Source organism: Platalea leucorodia, assembly GCF_965183815.1.
Source record: "Platalea leucorodia genome assembly, chromosome: 5".
In the NCBI taxonomy this organism is placed as follows: domain Eukaryota; kingdom Metazoa; phylum Chordata; class Aves; order Pelecaniformes; family Threskiornithidae; genus Platalea; species Platalea leucorodia.
This window is the reverse complement of record NC_138827.1, coordinates 8,583,094-8,602,613: the sequence shown is the minus strand read 5'-3', so window position 1 is coordinate 8,602,613 and position 19,520 is coordinate 8,583,094. Positions and strand designations below refer to the sequence as shown.

Below are 19,520 nucleotides of genomic sequence, written 5' to 3'. Positions count from 1 at the left end.
TCTATGCAAGTTTCTAAATCCCACACCATACTTTTACAACCATGTGCCAGTTTTGTTTGGTATTGTGGTTTGTTTTTTGGGTTTTGGTATTTGGGATGGGGGGTTGCTTGCTTGTTTTAAAATGAAACTGAAGTGTTCAGAAGATTCTTCTCTTCCTGTTTCCATACATTTTTCTGCTCTATGACCATGGCAACTTACAGACGATTAAAAACTGTCATTGCAAGACACTTTTGCATTTGCAACCGAGGACGGGTTTACTCCCTTTTGAGGCTTAAAGGCAAGGAAAACATACTGTTCAAATTTGCCTCTTATTCTAGAGGTACTCTGAACGTTTTAAATTCAATACAGCTTTAAGATAAAGTAGAATAGAAGTCATATGGCCTTAACTACAAGCAATAGCACTATTATGGTAGAGCAGGCATTTAAATACCTTTTCTCCTATTTCTGTTTTGTCTCCCGTAGGAAGAATCTCTATATCAGGCAGCAGTGCACAAGCCTCAATCACACGCTTGTACCGGCTCTCGTTCATCTCCCTTCCAAAGATAATGTTATCTTCCAGAGTTGCATTTTGGACCCAGGCTTGCTGAGGAACATAGGCTACTGAGCCCTGCAAGAAAAAAAATAAAGTTCCTTATTCAGTACTTTAGACTAAAAGTCTGCACACAAAGTCAAAGCACAGCAGGGCTTTGTGAGGCAGGCAGTGCTAATCACCTCACAAATTGCCTACGGTCATTTCAAAACTGCACGAGTGGTTCTTGGGCTACCGCCTCCTCCAAAATGTTATTTTTATAATCCTCTCTACAAGTGAATGTAACAAAGTGTGTTGGTGGAAACTAAAGGACTTCAAACAAAATATGATTCTCTAATGTAAACTTGGAGGAAACATTTGTTTAGAGAATACGCTTGCACAATTACTGAATGTCAAAAGCCACTAGTACTTTCATATAGTTATAAATTATGTTCTGCATAAAACAATTTAATCTGGAATGCAAGTGTTTCACAAATGCATCCCTGCCAAAGATTTCTGCAGAAAGTTTTTATATAAAAGCCACCTCAAAGGAAGAGATTGAGCTACTGCAAAGTATTCTGCTTTGAAGATTACTTCTGCCTTCTCTTTCTGCACAAATAATCAGAGACACAGATCCCACCTACTTTATTTTTCCAGAGCAATTTTGGAGGTGACCAAATGTGCATTCTTTTAAATGCAACATTTGTTTTGTTCTTAAGATAATTCTTTTTCCATATATTACAGCAGCAGCAAAATCCAAAACAAGGACTTTTTACTTATTTACTTACTTACTTCCAGGTCATTTTTCCTCTGTGAGCTCTGTGCAACTCTGATGTCTTAAGTACGTACAAACTACAACAGCAGCTCTTCCCATGTTTGCGTATCTGGGTGTACCCTCTCTCCTTGTAATTCTCTGATGTCTAAGAAGGTATGAACTAATACGGCTCTTCCTCAGGCTGGAGTACGTATAATAGGGTCTCCCCACCTCATACCTGGCTGCCAACAAAACTCACCAGAATACTTATCTTTGAGACTTCCGTCATGCTGTCTATTTGGCTAAATCTGAAACCAACAGATTTAGAAGTTTTTGGGTTGAGGCTTAACAGGCAATTACACAGAGTGCAGGCTAAGGAAATCAGTCTGAAAACCACATTCATTTGAAAGACTGTCTCTTCCCCTCTTAACACCACTTGGAAATCTAGAATCCCTCTGGCAATACTGAAAATAGCTGAACAATTCTTCAGACACATCACACCTTGACAACCACGTAGCCTTCTTTTTTGTCCATCTCTCCCAGTAATGCAGACAGCAGTGAAGACTTTCCGCAGCCAACTTGACCAACAACAGCTACCAGGGAGCCTTCAGGAACAGTGAAATTAATGCTGAAATAAAGCGCACATAATTCAGCCTAGCTTGCTGGCACGTCCCAGTAGTTAGCCAGTCTGTTGACCAGCCCAGATAAAGCCAGATGCAATGTGAACACCCACTGCAAATGCTGACACAGCACAGAAACGGTACCTGTTTGAAAATGCAAACCCCTCATTCAGAAAGCACCCAGCTCTTCTTATACTTAGGACACAGCATCTTCATATGTAATTAGTCAAAAGGGGAAGGGAAAAAAAAAAAAAAACCCAAACAAAAAAACCAAAACACTGTGACACAACCTGTCCAATATTTCTCTCAAATGTTCTGTTAACACAAACGTAAATATCAATGGATGCTTCCCAAACAGCATCCAAGTCCCAAAGAATATGCAATTTAAGGCCCAAGAGCAGCCAAAATTAAGGAAGGGGACAGGGCACAGGGAAGACACGGCTTGTAGCTGCATCACCCCAATTACTTTGTTAATCACGTGCAAGGTTCTTCACTGGTATTCTCCAGTACGGGAATCAAGGATGGCTCCAATTCAGCGAGAGTAAGATTTTACAAGGAAGACTCTGAGGACATAGTGCAAACAGGAGGGACTAGGGATAATTACGAGGGGCTAATCTGGCTGCATCCTCTAGATGGAGCTCATCCCATCTGCAGCACATAGCAAGAGCTTGAAATCTCTGAGGCTTTCTCTCCCCTTGCTACTCCCCTTTATGCATTCCACACATACAACATACTTTGTAAATTCCTTTAGTTCATGAAGCCCCTGGTTTAAAAAAAAAAAAAAAAAGATATAGAACAAATATTATTTGTTCTCCTGTTGCTTTAAAGCAACAAACTCTTCTGCATATAGAATTTATAATTCAAATACAGATAAGTATTATGATGCAGCAAGATTATGAAGCAGAACAAAGAGTACTAATTCTTACCTGTTGAGTGAAGGAGGATCATTTTTGGACCAGCTAAACGTTGCATTCTTTACAACAATGCTTCCTTCAGCTGACAAACAGAAAATTTATATTTATAGAAGTGCCAATGCAAGCAGCTAAATTATATGCTATGTATCATGCCACAGAAGTCAATCTAAGCACACATAGGCAGAGGTATAAAGCTACTTTTCCAGCAGAACAACAACCCGCTGCTTACAAGAGCTTGTGTTCTGCTTTTACTGATTTTATCAAGACAGCAGAGGCTCTGAGGTTACACTTATTCAGTAACCAGGAGGTACATGAGCGTCAGCTATACAAAGATCCTGACTTCCTCAGCTGCACCCTCCTTTATCCAGCAACTCCACTGCAGCACTGCAAAGTCAGTTCAAAAAACAGCCCCAATCTGACTTGTGCTTCAATGGAAGCATCGGCTGAACTGCCAATTCCATATGTGAAGCCAAGTTACTACAAGAATGATAGGGCAAAATAAATCAAACTACCAAATAAAATAACTTTGACCAAAAATACTGTTCAGTGAAATGTCGCATGTTACTGGCGTTTGTAGATTTTTACAGCGACAACTCAAAACACACCACTCTTAATTCAACCAAGTCTGCCATAAATACTTAGCCTAGGTAAATATTTACATTAGTATGCAAATACAACCCATTATGGACAAAAAAAAAAAGCCAAAACCCCACACTACAGGTTTGTGAGCAATGTATTCATGGTTATCAGCTGAGAAAGGGGAGGAGATATTCCCAAAAGGAAGATGGAGAGAAAAAAAAATACAAAAAAATACAGCGGTGACTGCTTACCGGAAAGCCAAGTGACTAAAATGATATAGAGCTCAGCTAACCGCATGAGAGGGAGCGATGGGGATTTCACTATCTTTGTAAAAAGGAAGTAAGAAAAATAATTTAGAAGTGACTGACGTAGTTAAAGTCAAGTTTTGTTTTGCCAGAAAAAGGGCGTTAGTTTTTCAGTACATCTACCTTCCTGCTTATCTGTCTCCTGAACGGCTCTATATAACTGGACCAGCAACATGGGATACAGCAGGAGTGACGCTGGGAGCAACACTCTTTGCACAAAACAGAAAGTAGAGGTGTTTGCCAGAACTGGGACTCATCCTTTCTCTTTCAAGGGTGCTGAAGTGTTACATGATTGTTCTTCTTCAAAATGCTGGGTTTTGGCATAGCATTAATTATCATTCTGTTAACTGCCCACAAATTTCAAATGGCTACACTTAAAACAGTCTAACAAGTAATTTTTAAAGTGACCACCTGTGTCTGGATGCAACCATTCTGTAGTTTGGACACAGGAGTTGGGGAGCGGAAAGAAGTTACCTGAGAAGGTGGTAGAAACTTTATCTAATTTTCATTTTACAAACTCCCTTCTCTGCTTTCTGGCTAAAATTTATCAGTGAAATCCACCAAAATGCAGTAAAATTGTTACAGAAAGCAGAAGAAACACTGCGAAGCCACCCAAAACCTGCACACGCCGAGTATCAAAAGGAAAAGAAACTCACCTTCTGGGACGGGACCCCTGATTATGCTGTCCGGATCTAACTCTTCATGAGACAGGAACACCCTAAGGCGCTTCAAGGAGACACTGGCCTGCATGGCAAAGGGATGCAAAACTATCTTATACTCTGTTCGTTATATTTAAGAGTTTGTTGTTTTGCACCACATATACATTACATCATTATTACGCACTCCTAATCCCTCCTTAAATCCACTGCATAGTTTCTTGCATAGTCAAATTCGCACTTCCCAAACCACAAGAAATAGGGTTGATTTCAAGAACTCCCATCCACCATAACTGGGCTTGGTAATTTTACTTGCACAGTACTTAACACACAGGAAAGGCAAAGCTCGCTTTCTGAGGTGGCTGAATTTCACCAGTGGACATTCTCTAAGCACATGAATGTAATCTTTCCACCCAGTGGCTACTTCTGCGCAGAAACAGTGTTAACGACTGAAGTCTTACTTCTACTATGCTGCTGATAACCATAGGAAGCATGTTCAATGGAAACCTGAGGATGTTGAATAATGCTAGGGAAACAAATGCCTTCTGAGCATCCAAGATGTTGTTCTTGTCTATTTTGACGTAGACAGCAAATGTGGACAAGGCAACCTGAAACAAAGTGTAATGGTTACAGTTAGGGTAACATTTTTTAATGCTACTAACTCAGGAGTCACACAGTCCGACAACAGGAATCGAAGGTCTACAAATCAAAGAAAGAGTAATGTTCTGGTAACTTCCTTGTTCCTGATAACACTTTAGCAAAACAAACATTTCATTTAAATCTATTGTTGTAAAAAAGTTGATGGCTCCTCTTGGAAAGGTGTCAAGTGCTCACTTTCTTCACATAGCAAGGGTGAAATCACAAACGCCCCAGGCTATTTGTGGCCACACTGCAGGAGGGGAATGATCACTAGTCTTTCTTGGTGCTCTCCTTCAGTTTTAAGGCATGCCCCATGGTACCAGATACTGAATCAGTAACATATATAGACAGAATAGTTAGAAACACCCCCATGCTATCCCATTTTATGTTTTGTAGACTACCACAACCCTAGATTTCCAAGTACAGCCCACTTTATCATGGACAGATTGTTTTCCAAGAAACTTGAAACGTGACTGCATTACAAAGATGAAGCCATATAGTACCTAAACAGTTCACAATAGAAAAGTTTAAGATCCATGCTGAACAAGAAAATGACATTGAACCATTGTTATCATCAATCATAAGGTATAAAAAAAATTCAAAAAATCCATACACTTACTTTTTTTTTTTTTTAAAAAAGTGTTGTTTCATTTATAGTAAAATTAAAGTAAAATAAGTAAAACTAAATGTTCACTTTCAGGTCTATTCATAGAATCGTTAAGGTTGGAAAGGACCTCTGAGATCATCGAGCCCATCGATTCCCTTCACAGTGTTTTCTTCCATGGTAACAACACTCATACCTCAGTATATCACAAGATCCAGCAACTCTTTCCCACAGAGTGCCACTTAAAACAAGAAGTCAATGTAGGCTAACCTTTGGCATTCCCCCTCCCACAAGACTTGAAACAATTAGCTCAAATGCCTAAGGAACAGTCTCATCTAAGCACAGCATCCATTGAAGACATTAGCATTTCTGTTAAAAATCTGACCGCTGTAAAGACTATTGTTCTTCTTACGGCAGCTGACTCAGCTGTGCCTGGTACGGTAGCTTGTTTGTACAATCCTTAGTTTGGACAACCATATCCCAGGGAGAAAGCTCTCCCACAGAGATCAAAAACAAGACAGGGTCCAAAGAATAACCTCACAAGCAGCATGTCTGCACTCTTGTGTTACCAGCAATTAGTCTGAAATCCACCTTTATCAGCACACATAGCAGTAGGGGAGGTACTGCAAAATGCATAGCTTCCTGACAGCATTATTAAACAATGTTTTAAAGAGCCCTGGCCATGGAAACAGGAGGAGGAGTAGTAGAGGACATGAAGAGTTTTGCATTCAGAAGTGCTTTCAAGAAGGCACTTGCAGTAATTCCTTAATCCGAAGTTCAGAAGAACATATACAAAAGAACAAAAATCTGAGAAATAGGATGTTAAATAGCAGCCTTGCACTTCGGGCTGTACCGATTCTGCCCCAGTGGCAAACCCTCTAACGTGCAGGACCATTGCCACACATTCACAATGTGCGCTGAAACAGAACTACTCATTAGGTGACTTTGTCTTCTCAGACTCCACAGAACAGCATTAAGTAGTCCACCTGCAGAGTTTTATTTAGAAACTTCATTTAATAACGTATTTATATTAAAACCAGCTCAGACTTCTTTTAGAAAAGCATTCACTTAAGAATGCAGCTGATGTTTCCTACCCAGGGCACTGCTGCTTCTGCCTTTCATCATGCCCAAAACATAATGTAAACACTAAAAATGTTTGCAGGGAAGGAATCTGAGACTGGAAAGTACACTTAAACACCTTCAACTGGAACAGTGCATATTTTATCCTAATGTAGTCATGGCTTTTATTTGCTTCTGCAGACAAGAGCAATGGCCCCTAGTTCTAATAGGGTCTGAAGCAACTTTGATGTAATCTCACCCTTCTCTCCCTTTTATTAGTTTAAATGTAAGCTAACCACAAACACAGTGGGGATGTTTCACGTATCGAGAGTTTTTTTTTTTTTTTTTTTTAAATAAGAATTTGAAGCAATCCCAGGGTACGCAATGGCTTTACCTCTCCACATTGTTCTTAAACAGACGCTGGCAGAACCCAGGCCAGAGGTATGCCTGGTGCACAAGGTCCCATTCAGTCAAGGACTCTCAGCTAAGGACCTGCTGCTCTCAGAAAGATGCTAAAAATAAGGGAATTTTTACTGTGTCAGCCACAGCTACCACCTGGAGGGTACTGTGCACATTAGTAACCTCTTCTAAATCTGACAGTACATTCAATCTTAGGTTCCTCAAGTACACCACCAAAAATAGAGGGGGATGCACAGGAGGTTTTTCTTTTTAAATACTTCCGCCGTTAACTTCTAGAATACATTCAACTTGGATGTTACTAAGTTTCAAAGAAAACAGTAGTGCCTTTTCATAGAGAAGCAGAGACGTAAGCGTTCAGTTTCCCACCGCTGCAGAGGGCATTGTGACTCTTCCACTCAATAAAAAACAAAACCAAAGCAAGTTCTCAAGCATTGCCTTGGAAAGCACGATCCCAAAAAGGAGAACAGACTTCTAGATTTGTTTCACTTACCAAAAAAGGAGCACAAACCCAAGTGAAGGTTGCCATTGCAGCAAGGTAAGCAGATTTTTTTAGGACTTTGAGTTCTTTCTGTCTGATCTCTAATACCTTCTCTCTGAAGGCTAATTCCCAAGCATAAAGTTTCAGAACTTTAATCCCATTGAGAATTTCATTCATCAGCTTAATTCTGTTGTCTTTGCTCTTCATTTGAGCCACCTAAAAACAACATTGCAAAAAAATAATTAGCAGAGCACAATACTTGGCAGAGCCACAAAGTTCTGAGCTTTGTATTTTGCAATGGCAAAATTTGCCTCATTATCATCAAAAGCTTACTAGCTTCCCAAGCAGGAAATCTGAGATGCTCTCTGAACAAACAAATATGCAGAATTAACAGGATGTTTTAAACCAATTAAAAGAATGCTTCATACAACTATAAATCTGAACCAACATCAAAACAATTGTGGCACTGGTTTAAGTGGGATTAACCCTGCATCAGGGAGCCCTGGGACACAGGTTCCTCCTAGGTACAATATGCAGTTAAAAAATAAGCCACTATAATCAAGCTTCAGTGATGTGCAGTTTGCATCTAACCTTAGACCAAACTTGGTTATGCTTCGTTTTCAGCACTATCAATGGCTTTCTGATGGTGCACTAAGGCAAAAAGCTTTCCATTCAGCCATAAGAAGAAAGTCCATTCCATCTTCATAAAATATTTTAATGAGGGCAGTGCAAAGCTGAAACGATGTTCTGACTCAGCACTAGGCAGTCAGTAGACTGCACAGGTACAGCTATCCCAGATAGCTGTTACCAGTGGCAGCATAGCTGTGACAGGCTAGGTATCCCCTACTTCTCCCATGTAGGAACCAAATGTTGTGGTATATTTTGATGAACATCTGGAGCTAAAAGGTTTCATTTAAATAAATCAGCCTCCTCTGACATTTGGTAAATTCAGTTAGTAGTGAAGTCTGTACCAGAAAGCACACGTGGAGCTGTTGGAAGTAGCTTTTGCAATAGAAAACATGAGAGTTCGAGTGTACGTTTACTTATGTGCACTCTCTCTGTAACAAAATGATCCCCTCTAAATAAAATCGACTAGGGATCAAGAACAGCCAACAACTAAGACTTCTCCCTCCTCATCCCTCCAGGAAGGAAGAAAAACAAACAAACAAAAAAAACAACAACAACAACCCAAAAAAAAAAAAAAAAAACACACACACCAAAACACAACCACAAAAAAAACACAGAACAAACCACACAAACACCCCCAACACTGCAACCACCATCGTGGAAATGTGAATATTTCACTCACTAAGGTTCATTAGGCAGACAGTAGTTTACGTTTGCACTTTAGTTCTTAGGCAGCAAGTTAAAAACTAAACTAATTCCAACCCAATCATCGGGCATTTCATGAAGCTACCTAACCTGCTACCTCGGTCATAACTACTGCAAAATTTTTATACTATTATGTACAGATACGCTATGAGGCTGAAAAATAGGTGAGTTTGTTTATTCTGCATACGCAACACCTCTGACCTTTCCTTCCCTTTTTTAAGGGATAAATAGATGGAGGGAAAAAAACTTAAAAGGACAAACCTCAGGAACAAGTCAAAGAACAGAACATATTTCTTAAAAGCACACTGTTGCATATATAATGGTTCTAACCTGATAGGTTTTTGTCTTCATTGCCATCACAGCGTTTATCGGAACCAGAAGGATCATGACAGCCACACCTGCCAGCACTGAAGGACCTAAATTCTGAAAAGCACTTAATTGTAAACATTTACTCAAACTCATTTTTAAAAATCTTGGGTCAAACCACTTCATATGCTACAGAAAAGCATTCTGAAAAAGTTTTTCAACCTCTTCTCTTTTCAAGAACAGCTTGGGGGAAGAAGAGGAGGATCAAGTAGAGGCTTGGGTTGATGTTTATGTGCTTTGATTTACATATATAGCCCCGATATAGAGAGGTATATATAGACACAGATCAATCTCTGTCTCTCTCTCTCTCTCTCTCTCTCTCTCTCTCTCTCTACACACACACATACAGAGATCTTTTAATGCTTTCCAGTTTTTGCTGGTTTGTCTGTTCTTCTAAGTAGAGACCCATGCAGGGAGCGACTGACTTCTTGGGGAATTTCATTACCTTTCTGATTGACAGTGAGAATCGGGAAGTCAGCCTGGTGACTGTCTGGACTAGAAACAGCAAACACGTCATATGGTGACTCTCAAGGGTGCAGGACACCAAGACCACTCTTCTTCAAATCAAGTGGCAAGTGAGGTACTATAGCTGCTGCAGTCCCCCAAATGGTAGTAGCTCCCATCTGCACCCTCCCCACATGCACTCAGATGTGCAAATTAAGAACCTCCTGCCTTCCTTCTGGGCAGCAGCGACAAAAGCAGCTCTGAATGGCTTCTAAACAAACAGCATTTTCTCCACACTGCTGTAAACCCTCCAGTGGTCTGAACAACAGCTGTCTGTAGTCATGACCACAGGAAGCAGCACGTTGCCAAAGTCAAAACAGGAAACAACGCACAATACTCACCTGCCACAGTAAGTACAGTGCTAATATCACTTGGAGAGGTGCAGACCAAATCATGTTTATATAGGTAGCCAAGTCCATGAATCTCTGAGCATCCACAGACATTAGATTCACAATCTCACCCACAGTAGAAGTCTTTCTAGCAGAATTTGTAATAACAAGTGCCTAGGTGCAGATTAAAAATAAAAAACAATTAAAGCAACACGAAGGAAGACTTACTCATCTGCATTTTCTCCACGGAATTCAACTGCTTTACAGAGCTTAATCTTTAAAATTACAAGCAATTCTTCTCCTGCTTCATATTCTGTTTACCCTGCACAACTTACAAAATGCAAGTTGTATACTTTGAAGCAAGCAGCTGGGTTTAAACTAATAGAGAATTAAAGACAACAAGCAGGTTTGGGGGTTAGGGTTGGTTGGTGGTTTTATTGCTTGACGGCGTATTGTTTGCTTGTTTTGGTTTTTAGTGTAAGAAGCAGAATATTCACTTCTTGTCACACATTTTTCCCTCACACAGAGCAATCAGTCCACAGCGTTCTAAAATTTTCCAGCTTATTCCAAGATTAAGTGGCACTGCTGCTAAGTCTCAAATGAAGCTGTAAATGTAGATGCATCTTAATTTCTGCACAAACTGAAGCAGTTTCACGCCCCTAGTCTAAATGAGACGCGGTTTCTTGTTTGGCAGTGGGAAGAAGGTGGTGCCTGAACTTTAACTAGTAAATTAGAAAAATGCATTATCTTAAAGGCTTTTATTTATAAATTAGATACTCTCTTATTTCTATTAAGACTTAGGAATCAGCCTACCAGAGTCTCCTAACTACTTTAATTATTCAGACTTAAGCAATGCATTCACACAGTCACCGAGAGGTATTTTCATATATTTAAAGAAACACCTACCTTTCGATAAATTACACCAACAATAGCTGTTTTGAGCCTCATTCCAGTTACAAAGCAAATATGAAAATACTGGTGAAGAATCAGTGTCTGAAGACAGGCACAAACAAACAGCAGCCCTGTATAAAAGTAGCCTTGCCAGTTTGGGGCAGCTTCGTTATTTACAAAGTTTATTAGCAATCTGTGGAGAGAGGAATTAGTTCTTTTGATATATGCAAATCAGACTGAAATGTCAGGGTTACAACCTTAGATTATTCCAAATATTATATGGATCATGCAAGCACCCAAAGTACCAAACTTAAACACCACACTTAAGCAAACTTCTTAGCACACATCGCTCCCTCCTCCTAACAATGTACTATAAAACAAAGTATCACATACCTTACACGTACAGCATTCTCTTGGAGCTACACTAAAAAGTCTCATACTCCCTCCAGCTAAAATACAACCGCTTCAGTTGTTTTACTTCTTCTCACCTTAAAGCAATGCAACTTCTCTCCCCCCTCTTAGCTTCTGTTGCTTCACATACTTGGACTTGTAGTCCCACAATCATTACAGGTTAGAATTAAATAAATTCTCCTGCTATTGTTGATTATGTTCCTGCCTGGCCTTCCCAGTCTTGGAAAGGATCATAAGAAGTCAAACATTTAATCAACGATGTTATTATTTGAAAACCAATGGACCAAAACCATCTGTGTGCATGGTCTCTAACTTGCACGACAACTCTTCCCCATTGAACCAGCTGAAGGCAAAGCAGCTTGGTGAGTGAAATACCAGTGTGTTTTAAATTCTCTCCACATACTTTTAATACAATAATAAAGTATACAGGTCTTACTTCAGAATTTCTGGGCCTGCAAACATCAAGAGATCATGTGCAGCTTTAAACAGGAAGCTCATGAGAAAATATGGTCCAAAGGTTTTATATAACACCTTGAATAAAGATGCTTCAGAGCTCTTCTGAGATGGTTTTATGAGCAAAACTTCAGTCTCTTCTGTCACGTCACCATTTGAGTTGCTTGATTTTTGCTGCCTTTTGGGCGCGTATAATATGTTTAATGGTTGCCTGAAATAAGAGTAGGTATATAATGTAGCTTTTATTCAAGCATAAAGCCAACTGGAAAAATGCACAGTATACAAATGAGCTGTTTATTGCCCTTCTTAATAGTTTAACTGGGTTTTACTGTCAGTCAAACATCTTTTTAATCATACAACCATAGCTAGAGGAACTGGCCATTCAGAAATGGTCGTCTTTGTGGGGATAGATAACATTCCTGTTCAGTCTCTCCTCTAGGTCTGCCCTGGGGAATGAAGAATAGGGCCATAACCTGTGTTAAACTTAAAGAGCAAAGGACATTATTATTCTAGAACCCAGTATGTTGAACTTTGATCAAAATCAAGGCCTCACTGTACCACCAGAGTTAAAAGACTGCAGTCATATTTATGCCAAGTCATCCCCAATGGACTGAACACATTCATTTCATACATCTGGCTTATGCCAAACTACATACTTCTGAACTTCTGAGGACAAGCTGTATGTAAAAATACACTGCGTATGCAAGAAAGCAATTTTCCTTCAATTAAAAGGTACTTCTATTTGCTGCAGTAAAGTATGATGAAAGTAGGATGGAAACGGCAGGCATGCAGTCTTTCTAATTTTAGTCATCTGGCTTAGATGCCCAGCCTCCCTGTATAGTCAAAGGAAATAAATAAGCTGCTCACTTTTACACCCCGAACTGCCCTCCTGAGGCTTCACTAACTATAGAGGGAGCCCAAGCTCCTAAATTACGTGACAGAAGTTTCACTGTGTGAAAACATTCCCTCCCCAGGGAAAAACCACACATCAAAAGTAACAATAATCACCTTTGGGTCATAAAAGACTAAAGGTAACTTGATGCAGCTGTTCATAAAGAAGACACACAACACCCTTCTTGGTTCCTGTTCTGCATGCGCTTAAGGACAAGCACAGAGCTGCCACTTGGGCCTTTCAAAAGCAGGCTTGATAACAGATGACAAACACCTCTAAGCAGAGGCTGAGTAACTTGAGCTTTTGAACCTCCACATCTTGGAAGAACTGCCAGCCAAGGTAACTGAACTTACCTCTTGGTCTTTGCCCACTCTTTTGCCCAGTTCCTAGCCAAACCCGGCACTATCTCCTCTGATTTGTCCTCTTTATTTAATGACCACAAATCCTTGGCTTCCAAAGGTCTTCGATAACCCTGAACCATCAACCTGTATTAGAAAGAATCACCACTATATATTTAAGAACTCTAGAGATATGGCATATATATACATACACATAAGACAGCGGTCCTTACATCCAGCCCCAAAACAGGGCCAGCTCTTCACAAAAACGCATGCAAGAGTTAGTACCTCTAACAACACAGGTCCAGATGCTAAAACATACATCCTCCCGTCTTTACTGTGAGAATTAGACACCAAAACATCTAAGGATCCAGGATATTCCACAGAATTCAAATTTCAGGGAAAATAAAAGAAAGGATGAAGTGATCTCATTTGAAAATCAGCCAGGCAATTAATATCCCCATGCCTACCAAGTTTCAAAATCCTTATTAGCCTTTAATTTTACAAAACAATTCCTTTCATCTAGCTTTCTGTTGGAACTCTGGCCAAGTACCAACCACAACTATACACAGATATTATTTTACATGTTTCTGTGTTTTAACTCACAAGAACATGTGTTGTGATCAAATCATACAGCATAACTAAAGCTAAGTTAATGAAAAAAAAAAAAAAAAGAACCTATTGGACAAAAAGAGCTAACAGTTTTGAATGCCTTAGTTTCTAAATATAGCAGATAATTTCTATATTCTTATATTTCCCAAATAAATTTTTTAAATTATATTCTTTCAGTAAACATACTATATATACTGGCAAAATTTAAAATTACAAAGACCCTACAAAGGAAGTAAAAAAGATTCATCAAATTTGAAAAAAGAAAAATCAATTCAATCTGTCTACAAATCAGCCAACATTGCTATTGCATGATTATTGCTAATTTAACTCTGAAAGCAGGATCCTAAAATGCCATCTAATTTTAACTGGTGCTTTATGCATCATCTTGATCTTACCCAGTGATCCACCAGAATGTGATTCTGGAGAGGAAAGAAGCACTGAACTCTGGACATGGATTCTAAAGGAGAGAAAAAGAAATCAATCCACATACAAAGTGACTGACACAGGGCCAAAAGAAACAAACCAAGCAGCAAAGATGCTTTTGAAATGCCTTTTGTTCATAGTATTTTTTTCACATTACTAAACTTGTCGGTTATGCTGTTGAGAGCTTGTTCAGAAAACACAAGCACAGCTTCGGGCTGTCAGCAGACTAGGCCACTGGGACACAGGAATAGCAGTGCTCCGTATCAACAATGCAACAAACAGTTGAGGGAATTTTATAAGACAGTGCAGGCCAGACGATGTCTCAAGATGTCCTGGCCAGTGCCTACCTGTATCAATGGAAGGTAGGCTACCATATGAAAGCATAAATGTGTTAATTGGGTAGAGTTAGTCATAAATGAAGAATTCAGTTCTACTGTTCTAGCAGATACACAAGTGAAAAAAAAATTTGTAAACTCCATAAAAGCATCGCAAAACAGCTCCTAAAACCCCTGCATCTCATTTATCAATAAGCTAAAGGCGATTTACTTGCAGAATTCCAGTGCAGATTTCTCTCTTCCCTCATTCATTGCTCTGAACAGCATCTAAAGAATACCAAAACCAGCCACTCCTTTGGTGCACAAACCACTAGGTTTTTATCATCAACTACAATTGGAGCAACTCAGGTATTTCCATCTACAAAAGCCACCAAACATCATTAGAGTACTGCAATTAAAACAGCCAGAGCCAAGTGTTTCCAAGATTTGCATTTTTCAACTCATGTTTGTGTAACCTGGCTTCTCCACTAAGCTATACTGAAGCGTGTTGTAATCAAGCTACGCAAAACGGACTCCTGCATTTCCTCTTCACACAACTTTTTTTTGCAACTTTGAGGGAACAGTAAGAGCATGTACGACAGACACTTTTTTGAAAGGGGGTAAGAGTTCCACATTTCCAAAGTATTTAAACACTTGCAACGAAATGACTGCAAGCAAATCCAACACCATCGCCTAATGAATAAATAAAAGTTTTTAAACTCAGAGAAGTAGAAAAAAAAAAGGGGGGGGGAGAAGGGGGTATACTTTCAGCCTTCAGCCACGCCAACATTCCTCACAGACAGATTTCTACTTCAGCAAATACAGGGAATACTTTCAACTTCAACAAAATTCCAAAATGTTCTGAACTTTACATAAAATGCTGTATTACTTTTTTCCTTTATCCTTTTTTTTAATCTACTTGCAGGTGGAAACTCTAAATTCAAGATTTCATCAGATCTTGTATGACCAAAAGCTAGACTTCATTTGCATAAAGCAAAAGTTTAAAACATTAAGACATATTAGATTACTGTTAGAATTAGTACTATTTTTGATAAAATTAAATAGTTATCACACAAAGAACTATTAATCCTACTGACATTCCTGCCAGATAGAATGAAGACAACAAGTTGTAACAAATCTGGACTTACGTAATGTAAACAAAGCGAAAACAAGAGACAAAACACATTGTTTGACTTCTATATACATCAGCATCTACATCTTAGAAATTTCACTGTAGTTTTTTGGCTTAAGTAACATACAATAAGATTTTACTCAAGACTTACAAACATTTCTGGTTCGGAAATGCTTGGCAGAAGGGAATAAAGCAGAATTTAAGACTGACTAACATGACTTGCTTTGTTCTTTTCCCCATCATAACACTCAAACAACACACCACTCATGAAGAAAGAAGGTTAAAATTTGAAGTCTGCCCTATTTCCTAGAGACACTCCTAGAAATACTCAGAACACAAAAACAAACCACTGTGGTCTCAAAGCACCTTGTAATTATTGTAACCATGATCAAAGCAGAAAAGGAGGTTTCCATAAATCCACAGTATCCTGTCAAATACATTTAATCCCTGAATGAGATGAAAAGAACCCAAAGATGAAGAGGATCCAAAGACTCAGCAGTATACTCTTCCCTCCAGGCATATACACGCAGACTGTCTGCCAGTGGTAACGCCGAGCACTGCTGGCACACTGGATACCAATGGAGACCGTAACTGGAATTCAGTAAGTGCAACTGGTTACGGACCTTTTCCACAGTTACAAAGGCAACATTTATTCACTCCCTCACACATTTCACACCTTCCTTCATCAGTCAGTGCCACCTAACATCCATCAAACCAGAATTACGCCTTACAAAAAAAAATACAGAACTGGGGTTTCTAAACTTGGCACATGCAAACTCCAGGCAGTGACAGGTGTCACTCCACTGTGACTCAGAAGGTCTAGCCCAGGGCTAAGCAAGCAGCATAACGATCCAGCATCCCTTGGGTCACTTTCGACCCATGCCATATAGCTAGCACATGTAATTATGAACACAGGCAAAAAACATCATGTCTAGATAAAATTAAATTTCTACATCCAGACCACCCTCTAACGTTAACTGCTCTTGCAACTGAGCTGGTTAAATTTTTGCTTGACACAAGAGAGGTAAACATGGAAATCAAATGCATCTATCCAGATTTGTCACAAGTTTTCCAGGTGTAGCTTCTTCCCCACCTTTAACAGGAAGGGAAAACACATCCTCATGAATCACTGCCTACTGAATGGTATCAGATGACTAGGACAACAGCATTTCAAATCAATATTTCCCACTGATTGCCAGAAGCACTACTGAATATAAATACATACGACTTCACTTTCAGGAATACTATTCAGGAATGACTGAAAGAGTATTTTTGCTCTTTCTCTTAAATAGAGCCCGCCCTGTTTTGCATGTTATGGGCTTCATCTTCTGCAGCATCAACTAAGGAGCAGAAAGAACACTCCATTGCAAACAAGTTAACAAGATTTGAATTATTTGGCATCTGGGAGACTATGGCCCTATAACTCATTGTACAGAATACTGCACATATGATATTCAGCACTCAGTATAGACTGAACACTTACAGGATCATTTACTGTTTCAGAAAACAAAGGTGGTCGTTCTGGAAAACAACACAGGATGAGCTGTACAAGTAACAGGACGAAGTAGATGCAGAAGGTGACATAACGAAATGCATCCACTTCAGCACCCTACAAAGGAAGGTAACATTCCAATTAGAAGGCTTGAGGAATTTCTTTAAAACAACATGTTACTACTGAACATAAAATGGCTTCTTACTGTAAATTCTGAAAACTACATAAATGTTGCACTACCCACCCCCATGCAAATTAAAGTCAATGTCTATTTTGGAAAAGGGAAGGTAAAGAGAGGGAGGAGGAGATGGAAGATACCATTTATTTTTAATCAATCACTGCCATAAACACAAAAGCATGAACTACTTCCCTAGAGAAGCTCTCTTTAAGACATGGTTTGTACCAACACAGCGTGCCCCAATTTGAAGTTGAGGTATTTACAGGAGCAAGGCATGTATGCACCGGGTAGCAAGGAGTTTTCAAAGCAAATTTATTAATTAGCATGCACACAGAAAATAAGAATTAGAGGAGCAGAATTTAGATTACAGTTTGTTGCTTTGTGCTCAAATTCCAGAGGTTCTTCCATTTTTTAGACTGGTACTGATACATAAAGCATAATCCACAGAAATCAAAGCACAGGGACGGATAGATGCACCCCCCAGGAAAATCCCACTCCCAACAGCTAAAGACAAAAGTTGGCTGAAAGTTCTCAAAATTCACAACATGGCTTAGAGTTCAAGAAATAAGCGATATGCCATTTTCAGGCAGCTCCACAATTAATCTGATATTTGAGGTGGCCTTACTGTAAAGCAGATCAACATAAAAATATTTCACTTGTACACTTCCATTTTGTCTGAGCAGATGAGACCGCATTACCATCAAACCAAGCGTTTCAGGAAATCCACTGTATAATCAACAGGAAGACGACGTAACAGTTTCATATCAAAGATTATACACTTTTATTGTACTAAAGCAGACACATCCCCTTTCTGGAACAGCTAGCAGAATTTTCTTGGCAACTGTTGCTACAGTTAAGATCACTATGAATTTCACTAGCATTTCAAAACAAGAGCCATTAAGTCTTCTTTGTTTTGCTTTTATAACCCAAGTAATGAAGGTACGCTGAATGGATCATTAACTGACTTGACAGGCATAATTAGCAAGCAACTACTCTATTACTGCAGCATTTAGGATTATTTTCAACTGAACGAGGCTAGCAATCACTTACCATATTTAAGGCATGTATTATTTTGGATCTAAAAACCACTGTAGCACATGACAATGAGATGAGCCAGAAAATCGTCATTACACCTGAAGACTGGACTCCTTTTATTCTTTCATATTGTATTAAAAATGTGGCAAGCAACTGTGAACAAATAAGATGAAAATACATTCACGAGCTTTAAGTTTTACAACACATTATACACATATACAAGGTACTGTGTGCTGGTACAGCTTAGTAATCTCACTTGGCTGCTGCAACATGCATTTTCAATCATTGAAAAGCTTGACAATTGCATTACTAAAAGACCACAAACTATTTAACAGCTCTTGCATCTCTCAGTATGTTTCAGGGCTGTTGGGTTTTTTTGGTTTGGGTTTTTGTTGGTCTTGCTGTTGGGGTTGTTATATCCCATCCCATCCCATCCTCGCCTTGAGTATTATGTTTAATCACTACCATTCCAAGTCTGTGAAAATGTAAGGCAACTGGCAATAAATGAATAGCAGGCATTTTCCTTGAAATGCAGGCTGCAGAGATACTGGTGTGAAAGTAGACAATACTTGCGCACCTAGGTGGAAGGAGTTAGCTGGGGACACCTATGTGCCTCATGTGGCATTTAAGACTTTCCACCGTGACATCAAATGTAACAAAGAAAACATGCACTAAAGACTGTTACATGCAAGAGAGTTTGTAATAAGATATTTAATAATGCAATGCCTTGCACAGTCTTTTACCAAGCTCAGTGTGATTTGTATTATCTAGGTTGAATCAGTTCTCTCGACTTGATTCCTCCACCCCATGCTTGAGTCAAGCTATTAAATGAACAGTAGCTCAAGCCTACCAAAATAAGGCAAGGCAACTAGCACTGGCTTTTGTGCTGACGTGCAATGCACTGAGCACAGCTAGGCTGGGTTTTTTCTTTCTGATTTTTTTTATTAAAAGAAAACAGACATTTCAGAGTCAATATTTCACCGTTCAACTGCAGATTAAGTCTGTATGTGAAGATTGTAGCTTACAGAATTACAACACTGAATAATACCAAGATGCGTGGAATTGCTTAAGGCTTTGCATGAACAAAGGCCTAACAGAAGAACTTACCATTGTTATACCCAATACTGTAGGGCTAACAAGAAAAAATGGAGCTCGAAAAATATTTTGATTTCTTTCCCAGAAAGAGTAGAAAAGGTCTGCCCAGCAGACTATCCACAGTATGAAGCCCAAAGCCTGCAATACAAAAGTGTATTTGATACATCAGTTCACACAGATTAGGCAG

The 19,520-nt window shown here is 39.2% G+C and overlaps 1 protein-coding gene across 11 annotated transcripts in view; it reads right to left on the bottom strand.

Moving 5' to 3' along the window:
* ABCC1 (ATP binding cassette subfamily C member 1 (ABCC1 blood group)) overlaps window positions 1-19,520 on the bottom strand; it is a 62,411-nt gene that overhangs the window by 28,211 nt on the left and 14,680 nt on the right. For 10 of the 11 annotated variants that reach the window (XR_014228291.1, XR_014228292.1, XR_014228293.1 and 7 more), the window contains exons 3-17: window positions 19,346-19,471; window positions 18,254-18,391; window positions 17,017-17,142; window positions 14,060-14,121; window positions 13,068-13,199; window positions 11,806-12,033; window positions 10,974-11,151; window positions 10,080-10,241; window positions 9,199-9,291; window positions 7,549-7,752; window positions 4,798-4,944; window positions 4,337-4,424; window positions 2,809-2,878; window positions 1,764-1,890; window positions 431-607 (exon numbers count right to left, since the gene is read on the bottom strand). Coding sequence is in view for 3 of the 11 variants with exons in the window: in XM_082313277.1 (XP_082169403.1) it covers window positions 431-607; window positions 1,764-1,890; window positions 2,809-2,878; window positions 4,337-4,424; window positions 4,798-4,944; window positions 7,549-7,752; window positions 9,199-9,291; window positions 10,080-10,241; window positions 10,974-11,151; window positions 11,806-12,033; window positions 13,068-13,199; window positions 14,060-14,121; window positions 17,017-17,142; window positions 18,254-18,391; window positions 19,346-19,471 (2,058 nt within the window). In the remaining 8 variants the exon portion in view is untranslated. The remainder of the gene's footprint in view (window positions 1-430; window positions 608-1,763; window positions 1,891-2,808; window positions 2,879-4,336; window positions 4,425-4,797; window positions 4,945-7,548; window positions 7,753-9,198; window positions 9,292-10,079; window positions 10,242-10,973; window positions 11,152-11,805; window positions 12,034-13,067; window positions 13,200-14,059; window positions 14,122-17,016; window positions 17,143-18,253; window positions 18,392-19,345; window positions 19,472-19,520) is intronic. The other variant, XR_014228295.1, reaches the window with a different exon arrangement.